At 50.2% G+C, this 13975-nt stretch overlaps 1 protein-coding gene across 2 annotated transcripts in view; it reads right to left on the bottom strand.

Annotated features, from left to right (window-relative positions):
- The window catches only part of SH3RF3 (SH3 domain containing ring finger 3), a 237620-nt gene extending 225471 nt beyond the window's left edge, over nt 1–12149 (bottom strand). The window contains exons 1-2 of one of the 2 annotated variants that reach the window (XM_080583370.1): nt 11768–12149; nt 11670–11737 (exon numbers count right to left, since the gene is read on the bottom strand). In XM_080583370.1, coding sequence (XP_080439496.1) covers nt 11670–11737; nt 11768–12065 — 366 coding nt within the window. In that variant the 5' untranslated portion in view covers nt 12066–12149. Of the gene's footprint in view, nt 1–11669 lie in introns of both variants that reach the window. The other variant, XM_080583375.1, reaches the window with a different exon arrangement.
- Between the last annotated feature and the right edge of the window lie 1826 nt (nt 12150–13975).

Raw genomic sequence — 13975 nt, 5'->3', positions numbered from 1 at the left:
TGAGCTCTGACTCTTCTCACCCCAGCCCTGAAGTAACAAAAAGTTTTCCTCTGATAGCTAGGACTAAATGAAATCAGCTTTCCTACATCGAAGACAACCAAGACTGATACTAAAAAAAACCAAACAACTCACATCACCGTTTTCATAATCAGAGGAATTTATTCTCAAGTGACCAAATTGTACAGGAAAGGGCCCCTCTGACAGGGCAGTGTCCCAGTACTACACGAGTGCCACTGCTGAGGGAATTTAAATTTCTGCTTTGTAGAAATCTGACTAAATGAACAAAAAAGCCAAGCCACATCAAAAAGGCTGGAAAAACTGGAGTGACTCCTGGAATTTTTAATCCCGGTTTGATGAAACACAAAGAGCAGTTGGAAAGCATTTCCCCTTGGGAACCTTCCCTCCTCCTGCCCTGTCCCTTCCTTGTCACCTCCTCGCACCCTGCGGGTGGTGGCCTGTGCAAAGAGTGCTCACAGCATGGGGGGTTTTAATTCAATGACAGATAGGCCCCAGCACAAGCACACAGGGCTTGCCCAGCTCGCAGAGGGGCAACACCACCCCAAAGCGGCGTCCAAGGCACTCCCCAAATCCTACTGACTACACTCACCAGCTCCAACCTGCAGCGCTGCCAGGGTAACTCCTCCACAAACAGCTCCCCTCATGCCTTCGAGATGAAGCAATCACACGAGACCTACTCCCACGGGAAGCCAAGCATCCAGAACACTCCTCCCTCGCCTCTTGCCCGGCCTCGTGCTGCCTCTCGGTGTGACTAAGCGCCATACAGTCACATCGTCAACAGCCACTGCCCAGCATAGCCCACCCCGGCAGTCCTCAACCACCAACTGCACGGGCAGCATTTCATCACCCACATGCAAGAAGCGTGTCTCTTCTCCGTCCCATGGTGAGCCCACTGCACGGGGAAGCGTGACGATGCCTGCCTGAAAGCTGGGCTCTGCGCTACAGGCTAGAAATGTGTTTGAAAGGATTCAGATGTGTGGACGTGGCAGTAAGGGGCCTGGTTTAGTGGTGGGACAACCTGACCTACCGACAGGCTGATGGTTGGACTTGGTGCTCTTTTCCAACACAGACAACTCTATGGTTTTATGACTCTGGTTTGGAGATTAACAACGCCACAACATCCCCTGCCCATGCCTCCATTTTTAAGGATGCATGCTGAGAGGAAAGGGGGACGGGCGGCCCTGTGGATGTCTTCAACCAGTGACAGAGTGCTGCAAGAAGGGGACGATGACACAGATCCATTATGGGATCTCCTGTCTGCACCACTGACTCTGCAGGTTGCTTCTGCGGCTCCTGTTTTTAGTAACTTCTTAAAAGAGGACAAAACATTTTGGAGAGGATAGCCATCAAAGAGCATCACAAGGCCCGAGCTCCCCGGAGGAGCGCTGTGACCCGGTGCACCCAGCCCATTTCCTGCTCTCGTTCAGCCACAGGCCTCTTCTCAGCCCTACATGCAGCAGAAGGCAGCAAATTTGATGCAATCTTTTGTAGTTTTTAAAAAAATGGTATAGGCCAAAACAATGCTTAGCAACAGAGACTCAGGCAGTACAAAATCCATATGAAAAAAACACTAGAAGCAGAGAAACTGGAAAGAAAAGGACTTGTGGCTCTCTGTACCTCTGCATCTCAGTGTGCTGCTGGGGAGACAAAGGGAGGAAGAGACAAACCTTCCCCTTTAACTACTGATTTCCTGGTTTTCAAGGCTTGTGATGAGTGGGAGATGTCCGTTCAGCTCTGTCTGCTGAGTTGTTGTTTGTTAATAAGCACAAAATGACCTCTCCCTGACTGTACAATTATTACAGATGCTGAAGCCAGCTTAGCCCCTTCAGTCAGGTGTGCTAAATTATGTTAATAGCAATGACTACAGTGACAGCCTCACCACTGCAATATATACTCAGATAAAAGCAAGACTGACCACATATAGAAGGAAGTCCTGTGTTTATCAGAACAGATAAAATTCAAGCTTGCAAAAAAATAGTTTCTCCTCTGCAGCATAGCCCCAAAGTACCAAACTTTCATTTTAGAAAATAATGTACCTATTTTTCATTATTAAAAAGGTATGATTGGCTCCGACTGTACGTCAATGCATGACTGTGAAATGTAAACAATGTAATTCCTCTGTGATCTAATGGCACAATTACCTACCCGGCAGAAGACAATAAGCAAGAAAAAAATCCTTCTCATGGTTGTCACCTATTATTTTACTGTGTTTTATGACGCATACGTATGACTGTATTCTCCAAGGGCCTTGCTATTATTTGTGTTAGAAGGGAAGCATGCAAAAGAAGGGAAGCATGCAAAAGAAGGGGACTCTTCACAGGAAAGCTGTTGAATGAACAGTCGGATAGTCTCCACTGAACACAAAGGTCTCTGCAAGGGACAGCAGATAGACCAGTGCCCACCCCCAGTGCTAATGGGGGCTTCAGCCTCTGATTCTCATTTTTTTCCCATACATGTGGGACCCCATCCCTGAAAAAGGGGTGCAACAGCAGCAGGAGCCATCCATGCACATGCATGTCCATGGATTTGGACAGCTTAGCATCCCAGGAGGGACAGGTTCCCAGTCTCACGACAAGCACAGATCTGTATTTATGGTGTGCGGGAGGAGGCTGCCTACGTGAACACCCAGCATCCCTCCAGCAGGCACGATCCTTCACGGGGCACAGTGGGCACATGGCCAGAGATGTAGCAGGAGCAGCCAGCAGCCACCATGCCATGACACAACACACGCCCATGCCCATCACGTGGGGACAACACTGCACGACTTACTCAGCTGTAGCTGGATGCAAAAAGAATGCAAAAGGCTTTTCTGTCCAACAGCTACAAATACCAGAAGATACATATATATACTACACACACACATGCATATTTACATTTTTGTGTGTGTGTGTGCCTTATTTACAGATAAATAAATGTCAGCTGAAGTCAACCTTCTGCTTCCCTCCACTTTACTGGGTTAAAATAATTAAAAATTCATAAATTACTACTATCATCGGAAATGAAAACATATTGATTTGCTTATAGAGATGACAATACAGTGAACTTGAAACAAGTTGCAAGGAAAGCATTTCAAGGCATGTAAGAAGGGAACCCATAAAGCAGGCAGCCTGCTAAAAGCTATTTCAAAATGAAATTAGAAATTAAAAAGTAAATTCATAAAACCGTATCTTTTTACAGTAACTCACTGAGGAGCTTTTGATTTGAATTAGTCTGAAATTAATCCACAAGTAAACATGTTCAACAACATTTACCGAATGCATCATTTAGTAAGCTAAATACAATAGTGCCTGGATATGGCTGACTTTTTGGCTGTCAAACAGAAGGCAATCAGGAGGCAGCACACCAGACACAGCAGTGTCCCTTTCTTTGTGGTATCTTTACCCATAGTACATCCACAACTGCACACTGAAAACTTCAGATCTCTCTTCCCCCCTGCCCATCTTGCACCTAAGCCCACGTTAATGATACATCAGCTGCAGCAATTAATGAACTTCTGTCCAGAAGGGGAAAGACTTTAACAGCTTAATGAGATAGTAATACATATTAAAATCAGTCCTACTCAGATGATGTGTCTATTCTAGTCCTCCCTCTGAAAATAACTGAGACTGTAGGAGAAATGATCATTAGCATTTTGATAACAATCTAGCCAGCCTCCTGTTAAAATACTTTTTCTTTATACCGAAGCTGGGATTTGTTATCTTGTGCAAGCAGACCATTCTAAAATTAGCAATGGCAAATTCATATCGGCTTGGATCTGATTTAAAAAAATATATATATATATTGGGAAAAAAAATTAATGGCAACTTGACTGAATAATCAGACTCTCCTGCCTGTTGCTGTAGCAGTGGAGAGGCACTACAAGCATCGAGGCAGAAGCAACCTCTTGCCATAATTAACACTTTTGTACACAGAAAGGCACTCATTCACTATATACAGCATTAGAGTCACTTGTCTGATAAATCATATTCCAAATGACAGCCAACACGAGGGACAAAGTCTTCGCTGACACAATCCTTAAGGCACTCCAGACCACGGGACCAAGCTTTGGACCTTCGTCCCGTTGTCTCAGCGTGCAGCTGAATGTCCCTGCGCACCTCTGTGTCACGCCGTGTTAGGCGACTGCCACGGCGAAAGCAAACAGTCCCATCCAACTCTCTTTTTACCAGTGCATCCTACAGCCTCCCCCTACCCGGAATCCAGCGAGGGAGACTGCTACGTCTTCCATTTTCCAAGACAGGACACGACAGAGACCCGCTGCAAAAACAACTTCACAGCTTTCGCGGGGGCACGTGCTCTTCAGAAACTCCTGTAGACCAACTGAAACCAATGCAATCGCACCAAAAACCCAAACCGCTTGGACAGAACAAGAGGCCAGCCTTCAGAAGGGGCCAACCCATGCTTTGAAAGTGCCAGAAACCAGTGATGAGGCCAACTGACTACGGCTTTAGCTACTTAACCCATATGCAGCTGGCCTACAGATGTGACGAGGTGGGCCTGCGGCCTGACACCGAGCATCCCGCACACTGAGACAGTGACCCCCGGCCGAGGAGCGGAGGAGCACGGGCACAGCCCCACTTTTGGCAGACATTGTCCCCCCTGGGTGATTTTTCAGTGCCTGGCTGTGCAAACACTTGTGTCATCTATACACAGGGTGCAATGCACAAGGAGAAAACATAGCCAGGGTTGGGCACAGGGAAACAGGCAGTGGCTGTTGTGGGCAGCTCCCCATGGCTGTGCATCACCATGTGCTGCAGAGCCCGTCCCAATTATACTCAAAAGACTGGGCAGAAAATGTTCTTCATTCCAGATGTTTCGCATTTTTCCCTTGACTTTTAAAAACAGAATGTCTTTTTAAGACCAAAATTAATATCCCCTCCTTCTTTCTTTCCCCTGGACTGAGAGGCATCCCGTGTACATGTATCTTTAAATTAATGTTTGCTTGTTTTACAACAGAACAAAAACGATCAAATTACACGCAAAGACGATTAAATTAAAACATTGGGCATACACTGTGGTTGTGTTTTTCTTAAAGCTATTCAAACAATTTCGAAGCTTTGTCATCAATTCTCTATCAGCAGAAGCAATACTTCCCACAAAGAGGAGGGGACGAGTTTAACATTGCTGCTGAAAGCACACGGTAGCAGAGACGAACAAGTACAGAGAGCACAGCAGCACCCTCCTCGCTGCCCCAAGCCATCAGCAAAAGGCTGGGGCTGTCAGAACCAAATCTGAACCGGCGGAAGAAAGAGGATCCAGGGCTGGTAAATGGGAAGGAACAATTCCCAGGAGCAGATCTGCGATGCACTAGTAAGACATTTTTCTAATCGCTTTCCACTCCCCCTTATTTTTTTTTGATTTTTACTTTCCCTTTTGCTAAGAGGTCCGGCCAGGAAGCTTGCAGCTGAAGGCCAGGACTGCTCCAGGCAAGAGGCTGCTGCTGTGTGAGGCTGAGGACGAAGCAGGGGCTCACAGTCGGCACAGCTCTTCCCATTCCTCTCTCCCCCAGCTGCAGAAGCGCAGCTGCTGTGGGAGCTGGGGCAAGTCCAAGGTCATGCAGCTTTCTCAAATCCCCTAGTTTATCTTCATCCAGGCTCTCATGTCCTATTAGGACTAATCTCGGGTTCTTCCCATGACAGCCTGCCCCAGACTGGGAAAACCTGTTGTAAAATATCAGATTTTAACAGGACTGCATAGCAAACGCTAGCTAAAATTCAGCTCGGTATGTGATGAGTGACCGCTGGAAAGCTGAAACCGGGAGCATCCCAAAGAGCTTTGGTCCACAGAAGTCACCAAGCCCCTGAAAACGGAATGAATTCAGTGGAGTAGAGGTCAGCAATTGCAATGCTTAGAGATATTAATCAGAGTGAAATACTAGTTATAACCAGCCTTTCACAGCTTAAGGAGAGGCTCCTAAGGAAGAGCGATCTATGAGTTCAAAAGGAAGCAGCTTCCCATCGCCATGGATATTACAGGTGGGTTGCTGGAGTGCAAGAAGGAATTACGGGTTTATCTGAAACGTAAGCAGTGACAGAGATTTAAAAGAGCATGAAATGTTGGAAAAAATAGTGAAATTAGAGATGGAATTCTAAATACAGCAGTGTAAAACCCATGAAGTACCCAGACACACTGTTAAAACAGTAGTCAGATTATTAACCTAAAGTTTTGAGACAGCAAGCTAAAGTAACTCCTAGAGACCTCCCTAGCCCATAAAATCCTCCCCAGCATAAATAGCGTATTGCTGTAGGATTTTATGGCCTACAGGGACACAGCATCGCCTAGCAAGGTCTGCATCACACACACAGCTTCACCCCGACCCATGAGTGCAGGCACGACTGCGTTAGCAGCCAGCAGCTTCAGCCAGGTGGACCTGCTGGGCACCTGGCCAACAAGAGGAGCCCTCCTGATCCCGAACCCATCAGATGAGAAGCGAGGAACACCCCGCACTCTTACAGCACGTGCACCGAGCTCACCATCTCTGCCAACCTCCATTCAGCGGCAGAGAAGAGCCCTAAGAGCTTCGGCGTACGCAGTCAGTGCTTTTTAATTTCTTACAATCCCAGCCCCTTCGGGAATAACTCTGCCTTTGTACAGCAGCTTGCATACGACGATCAGAAAGCACACGCGGGTAGGTGAGCGCTGCTGCTGCAGGTTTTCAGCTGGGACCTCTGAAGCTCGGCAGCTCACGCGGCCTTGCTCGAGGGCAAGGCCCAGAACCACGCTCCCTCCTCCTGCTCAGGCCTCAGCCTTAAAACCACGTCTCCCCAGAGAGCAAACAGCAGGAGGTTAGGGGAGCTGGGCAAAAACTGCCAGAATTAAAATGTGCACAGGATCTCAGACTTGCCAGTCTGTACATTTTCTCTCGGAGCAACCAGCTGCTGAACTCCGAATGCTGTCACACGCTATGCATTACCACCATCCATGAATCATTCAGAGGGGTGACGTGCGGGGATTAAACTTAGCATCCACATTTGATGGCAAGGGGAGGCATCCAAAGGCATGACACACTGACATGGATTAATAGGGAGGGTCTCAGGCTAGTGGCACAAAGTTCCCCTCACAACCCCCTGACTCTTCCAGATGTGACTGAGTCGCTGCTGGCCACCCAAAAGAAGAAGGAAAAGCCCACTGGTGACACTGTCACCCTTTTGGTCACATCAAGTCCACCACGCATTTTTCTAGCTTGCAAGAAGTTAACAACAACGTCCAGCATCTGGTTGAATGTCTCCATTTGTGTAAAAATACTGTGGGCATAAAGGTGACGCTTGCAAATGGCAGTATTTCTGAAAAACGTAAGAGCTCAGTGAATCATGATGAATGTATCTGATTTAGCTCCTCAGCAGTCCCCTCTCCTCTGCTCACTCACTTCTGTGATGACTGCCTTAATTGCTGGGATTGTAAAACTCTTGGTTATATTCATTACAATACCCTTTAGAGGCTTACTAATCTCCTGCACTGAAACACATTTTTTAACCATCTGCAAGACAACACAAAAAAAAACCAAAAACCAAAAACCACCAAGATCAGAGTCCTTGATACCACGAGTATAAGTCCTATTTGGATGACTTGATGAGAAAGCTCAATCATTGGCCAGTAAAACTGTAGTACCAGAAGAAAATAAATCTGAGAAAAAGAACAAAATAAAGGTAAGTCTATTGGACCATGTATACTGTGCACTGCTAAGAAGAAACAGTCCTGCAGATTGAGTCCAGGATTGTCTTCTGCCCAAGACAATGTGTCCTATTCAACCCACTGGTGCTTACAACGGATATAGATGCATATAAAAGCAGGACTTCATCTGCTTTCTCTTGCCTAACAGTGTGGGATATACACATATCAGAAGGTGTATACAATAAGGAAACATAGCGGTGGAAAACTACAACTTCTACTCCACAGTTGATCCACTATAACCTCAAAAACATACAGATGGTGTAGGATGAGACAGAGCTCTCATAAAAAGTAATGACTCAATCTCTCTTTTAGACAATTTCTGCAAATGGAGCAACTGAAAAGAGCAGGTAACAAACCACCGCTGCTCGCTCTGCTTGTGAAGCCAGAGGTTAGTGACTTCCCTCCTGGGTTAGCAAATTGCAGTCAGTCTTCTGCCCGGACCCGTGAAATAGCTCTGCGGATCTCGTATGTGGGAGAAGCACCCAGTGAAAGGCAGGGGAGCGCAGCCCATCCGTCACTTGGCTGAAGCACGCTGACATATCATTTTCCTTAGGTGCACATCTTAGTCTGCTGTTACCTATCCCACCTTCTGGTAATGCACCACATGTGTATCTGTCACTGCGGCCATGCTCTCTCTTCTGGGAAAACCGAGACACATCTTTTATAGGTTGCTTTGTTTTTATACAGATGTTGCTCTCAGTTTGTATTTAGAGTAAGCAGGCAATAAGCTTTGCACCTGGAGTGGAAGAGGACTGGTTTGGGAGGAAATTGCCAAAGACTTGCTTGCATTTAGCTGTCTATCGGACCTTGAGAACTCCTGAGAAGATTCTAAGTGGTAAACTCCAACAATTCTTCAAATTCTTCTTAAAAAAAAAATTCTTCAAAAAAAAAAAATTAAAAAAAAAACAACCAACCCTTGTTCAGCAAAGAACCCAGATTTACCATAATGCCTCACCAGTCTAAGGGAGCCATTTACTTTGACAGAACCTGAATTCCCCCAGCAGTTCTACCGTGGTAATGGAAACAGAGGAGCCAATAAATTATAACCTTGTGTGTAATGCGACTACCATTATAAACCACTCTTAGCCTCCCGTTTTATCCCCTGGGGTGGTCACTCAGCTTCTGGATTTCCTTACTCTCATTCTTCTAGTGTGTTCTTTCAGCTTTCAGACCCTTTTATAAAGTCTATAATCATACTCTGCATTTACACAGCATCTTTAAGGTGAACTCCCCAGAATGTGGAGAAGCAATTGTTTTTGCAGGCTGAAATTAAGAGAGTAGCTGGCTTATCAAGGGCACACATTGCTGCATGTCGGCAGAATCACAAATATCTTTGAAGCCTGCATTTGTAGGGAAACAACATTTCCAGGCCTCTCACGCTGGAGATGCATACCACGTATCTTAAAGCACCTGCAGTACTTCTGAAGTATTGCTGAAGAATGGTCTCAGTCAACTATCCAAACAGCCCCGGTTGCAGTTCATCCCCGGTCCCTCTCACGCCACGTTTCAGCACTCTGGAGAGACTGAGTCCATGTTAAACTACCAGTAAAGAACCGCCGAAGTCCAGAGAAAGAAATACAACCCCCCCAGAGTTTTGCCAAATGAACGTGTTAAACAACGTTCACTGATTTTAGAAAATGCCATCTATGCAAAGAAGACTTCCCTGAAGTGTAAGATGTGCAGTGGCAAAACACAGACATAATAGCAATGCACAAGCTGGCTCTGCTCTGTCTTCTAAGGTTAATTAAAATTCTCATTGAAACATATCCCTGGTGTGATTATAACATATCGGTCTGAGGATCTGTGCAAGACTGAAGTCTGATAGAAGTGACCTTGGCTCCGTGCCACTGCCTTTCACGACTAGCAGTTTCCTTCCTAACCAAAAAGCCCATGATGGCATGTCCCATTTTATACACTGAGCAACCTACAATGAGAGGTATTAATTAGTAAAATAGTTGTGATTTGCATTTAAGCCCCAGGCAGCAAATCTATGGCAATTTTTGAAATTAATAAAAAAAAAAGATGAAAGAAAAAAAACACAGAAAGAATCACTTCAGCGCTCTTTGAGAGATCTAAGCTGTCAAAGACCAATATAAGATTGAAAGGGATACAGTCCTGCCTTTCAGTACCAGCCCCAAAAAGCCAAATTCTGGGCAGGTTTGTACCATCCATTGCTTGGTAAAGAGAGGTGCTGTACTCTGCCTCCAGCATAGCTCAGCAATCAGCTGTATCAGCAGCTCCAAGGAGGATTATTCTCCCCTGCTGCTTTTTTTAAAAGCAGATTAGTTCAGACTTTCTTTCACTGTAATGAACCTTGTAAGGATCAAGCACGTTGCATTGATTTCCCGGATAAAATTGCGCGGTCAGTCAAAAGGCTAAGCAAACGGTGCCTCAGAGCCACCCTGCCCCAGCAGACCCACTGCCCCACAATTGCCCATTAGCCCCAGCAAGCGAAGGCAGCAGTTGTTAACCATAAAAGCCAAAATGTGATTCTAAGGTCACGTGTAGCTTTGCTTTCTATCAAATTCAGATGGATGGCAACCCACACGGAAACACGCGACAGAAGTGAAGTGCCACTCAATCAAAGTCAGAAAGCGATAGAACATTGATGGGGTTTTATTTGCTGTAGGGTATCTGCAGCAGTGGTTAGGGAAGCGACTTCTTAAAGCCTTCCCTGTTTATGGTAAAATAATAACAACTCAACTTCTGTGACAAATTGCACAACGGTATAAAATTACTCTCAAGTTCTCCCCCAAAGCATTTCCTTAGAGGTGCACCCCCTGTGGTAACGAGGTCTTGAAGGCATAAAAACCAGCGGCTGTCTTGCGGGATGTTCACAAAAGCTTGGTCAGGGTGCCAAGAAACCCTGCCTCTGCAACAGGAGTCGTGCAGATGCAGTAAGTCCCCACGCAGACCCTACTTCCCACCGAGAGGACTACCTGGAAATCAAACCGGACAAAACTCAAGATGACAAGAGCTGTCTGCTATGACGAAGCATAAGTCGAGTTGCAACGCGTGTCCCTAAAAACAAACGGGTAAAAAAGCAGAGGGTGGTGTCCCACCGCCTTGCTTCTTCTCTAAACTTGACAAATCATTATGAAATAGCTGAACATCACTGCACTCCAAGCAACCTAATAAAGATCTACCCTTCCAGAAATATTACCGAGCATATTTCACTTCAGCCTCCAAAATTGAATTTTACGGAACAATGTATGGCATTTGCCATCATTTCCTGTAGGCGAAACTTCAAAACACCAGCACAGGTCTAGTCATTTCTCTCAGGAAAAAAATAAAAGGAAATTAATTAATTGAAACATCCACCGTAGTGATATGACTTCGGGAGGAATCTCTGCGTTGACCTTTCCAAGTCAAAAGCCTGTACGCTAAAGTACGGCTCAAGCAGATCCCACGGAAGATATCAAAGATAATTCAATGTATCTACTATATATATATGGCATTAGGGAGCAGATAAAGTTGACAGTGCTCAGAGTCTCCCTGCCCAAGTCTCCCAAAGGGGTCCGGTGGCCAACGTCACCCTACGGGCCGACACAACACGGCTCACGAGGAGGCACTGATCCCGGCCCCGCCGTCTCAATGCGACCCCGGGCATCGATTTTAAAAGCAGCTGGGTTTTTGCGGGCAGGTCTGAAGGACACAACCGCACGCCCCGCAGCGCTCCGCCCGTTCCCGCACCGCACCCCGGCACCGCACCGAGCCCCCCGGGCAGGGCAAAGCCGCCCCCCGACGGCCGCATCCCGCTGCACCCAGCGGGGCCGGACAGCACCGCCGGGACCCCGCGACACCCGGACCGGCTCCGCGGAGCCCCCCCGGTCCCCCCCCCACCCCTCCGGGGGCTCCCGGCCGCCGGGGGACCGACGCCCGCGGTGCGCGGCGGCCGCCCCCGGGGCCATCCCCGACGGGACGGCCCGAGCCCGGGCGGGCACCGGGGGTCCCGCTGCCCGCTCCCCGCCCCCGGCACCCACCTTTCCCAGCAGGGCGCTGCGGCTGGCGGCCGCCAGCTCCCGCAGGCTGGCGGCGGCCGAGGCGGCGGCGGCGGCGACGGCGCTGGGGGCGGCGGCGGGCTGGGGGTACGCGGGGGCCGCGGCGTTGGGGCTGCCGCTGGCGCCCCCGGCGGCGCGGGGCCGCTGTCGGATGCCGTCCAGGAGGCGGACGAGGAGGATGTTGGCGGGCAGCTCGTCCACGCCGCAGCCCACCAGGATGCGGCACTCGGGGCAGCGCAGCTCGTGCCGGGAGCTGACGATGCTCTCCAGGCAGCGGCGGCAGAAGGTGTGCTGGCACGGCAGCACCTTGGCCGTGGTGTCCAGCCGCTCCAGGCACACGGAGCACTCCAGCAGGTCCAGCAGCGACGACTCGTCCATCGCCGCCTCCCCGCCGCCGCCGCCGCCGCCGCCGCCGGCTCCCGCTCCGCCGCCGCTCCGCCGCCCCCTCGCCTCCGCCTCCGCCCCCGCCCCGCCGCCGCCTCCGCCTCCCCTCCGCGGGGCAGCGCCGGGCCCCGACGCCCCTAGGGCCGCCAGCACCGCCGCCGCCGCCGGGGGGGCCCCGGTGGAGGCGCTGCGAGAGCCATCGGGGCGCCGGGGGGGGGGGGGGGGGGGGGGCGCGGCGAGACGGCGGCGGGGCTGCCCCCAGCAGCGGCGGAGACCCCGGGGGGGGCGGCCCCGGTGGCGGCGCCCAGCGCCGTGCGGAGCCGCGGCGATGCCGGCGGAGCGGAGCGGAGCGGGAGGGGGGCGCCCGCCTGGCCGCCTCCCCCCCACCCCCCACCCCCTCCCCGCCGGGGCTCGGTCCCCTCGGGGAAAGCTGGGGGCGGGGGGGGGGGGGGGGCCGAAGGCCGGCCCAGGAGCCCCGACGGGGTCCCCGGGGCGGGGGTCGGCGGGGCACGGCTGTCCGGGCCGGGCCACCCCCGCTCGGGGGCCGGGGCCGGGGCCGCGGGCGGACCCCGCCATCCCTGGCGGCGCGGCGCCCCCTGGTGGGGCCGGGTGAGCCCCGGTGCCCGGCGCAAGCCCCGGTGCCTCAGCGCATCCCGCTGGAACCGTGCCCCGCATCCCCGCACCGAGCCCCGCGGGGGGCTGCCGGGGCGGCGGGGTGTCGCTTGTCGCCCGCCCCGCTCCCCCTCCCCGTCCCCGTCCCAAAGGGGTGAAAGCGATCGTGTGCCCGCGTCCTGCTGGACCCCGGGTTTTGGAGTTTGTGCCCCCCCCCCCGTCGTGTAGTAACAACACGAGGGTGTTACAAAATAAGGCGCTGCCGCTTGGATGTGCGGGGTGTGAACAGACCTCCTGCTCAGAAGCTGCGGGAGAAGCCCCGCTCTTCAGTCTTGCTTGTTCAAAGTATTTCTTTGGAAAGATCCCTATTTAATTAACATTTAACTAATGCGTGATGAAACGGCCCTGCTCAAGCCAGAAGCTACTGTTGAAGTAAACGGGAGTCTTACCAAGGAGAATTTGCATTTGTGGTCCACCACCAGATCCCAGCTTTCCTGTGCCCATGGTGTAACACAGCACGTTTGCTTTTCACAACCTCTATTCCTGGGCTTACCGAAGCCCTCCTATTCCTCTCTCAGGTGACACCTTCAGAATTGAATTTCTGTGAGTTGTGTCAGGAGGGCTGCACGCGATCCTGCTGTCGGCTTTACGGCCCTACAAATAACTCCTGACATACACAGCAAGATGAGGGCCCTGCTGTGGTAAGGTTAATCTAGCCACCATACAGCAAAAATCACTAAATTTCAGTATGAGAAAAGCCTCGGATCTCTTGTCTTGCTGAAGGCTAGAAGGAGCAAGTGTAAAGCTGAAGGCAAGCTCTTGATACGGTCAGGTCATTACTGAGTAACGTCCAGTAATCTAACCCACGTCCTTGTGGAGAGAAAATCCAAACTCACCAGTTTTAAACTCTAAATAATACTGATGCTTAGAGGCATGTGAAATACAGTATCAAGGTCTTGGGCTTTCTCCAGAGTAGTACTGTTAATTTAAGGAAAGAGGTAACGGAGAACCTTAAGGATAAAAGGCTTCGTCAAGGAGAGGGAAGTGCTGGTAAATCTGTAATGAGAAGCATTTCGGCATCTCAGGTTCCTCCTTTCAGAAGTGAAGAGTTTGCCTTATCACTGTCAAAACATATAAGCAGAAAGCGCTCTCTTCACATCAGTGTAAACCCAGAGGACCCGCCGTGACTAGACAGGCGCTGCCCATCCATCCTTGCTTCTGGTCACGCAGGGCTTGCAGCCAAACCGACCTGTCACCAAGCCTCCCAGAGTTTCCCAGTTGCATATCCCCAA

Source organism: Anser brachyrhynchus, assembly GCF_964034855.1.
Source record: "Anser brachyrhynchus genome assembly, chromosome: 1".
In the NCBI taxonomy this organism is placed as follows: domain Eukaryota; kingdom Metazoa; phylum Chordata; class Aves; order Anseriformes; family Anatidae; genus Anser; species Anser brachyrhynchus.
Note: the sequence above shows the minus strand (reverse complement) of the source record. Positions and strands in the feature narration are given on the sequence as shown.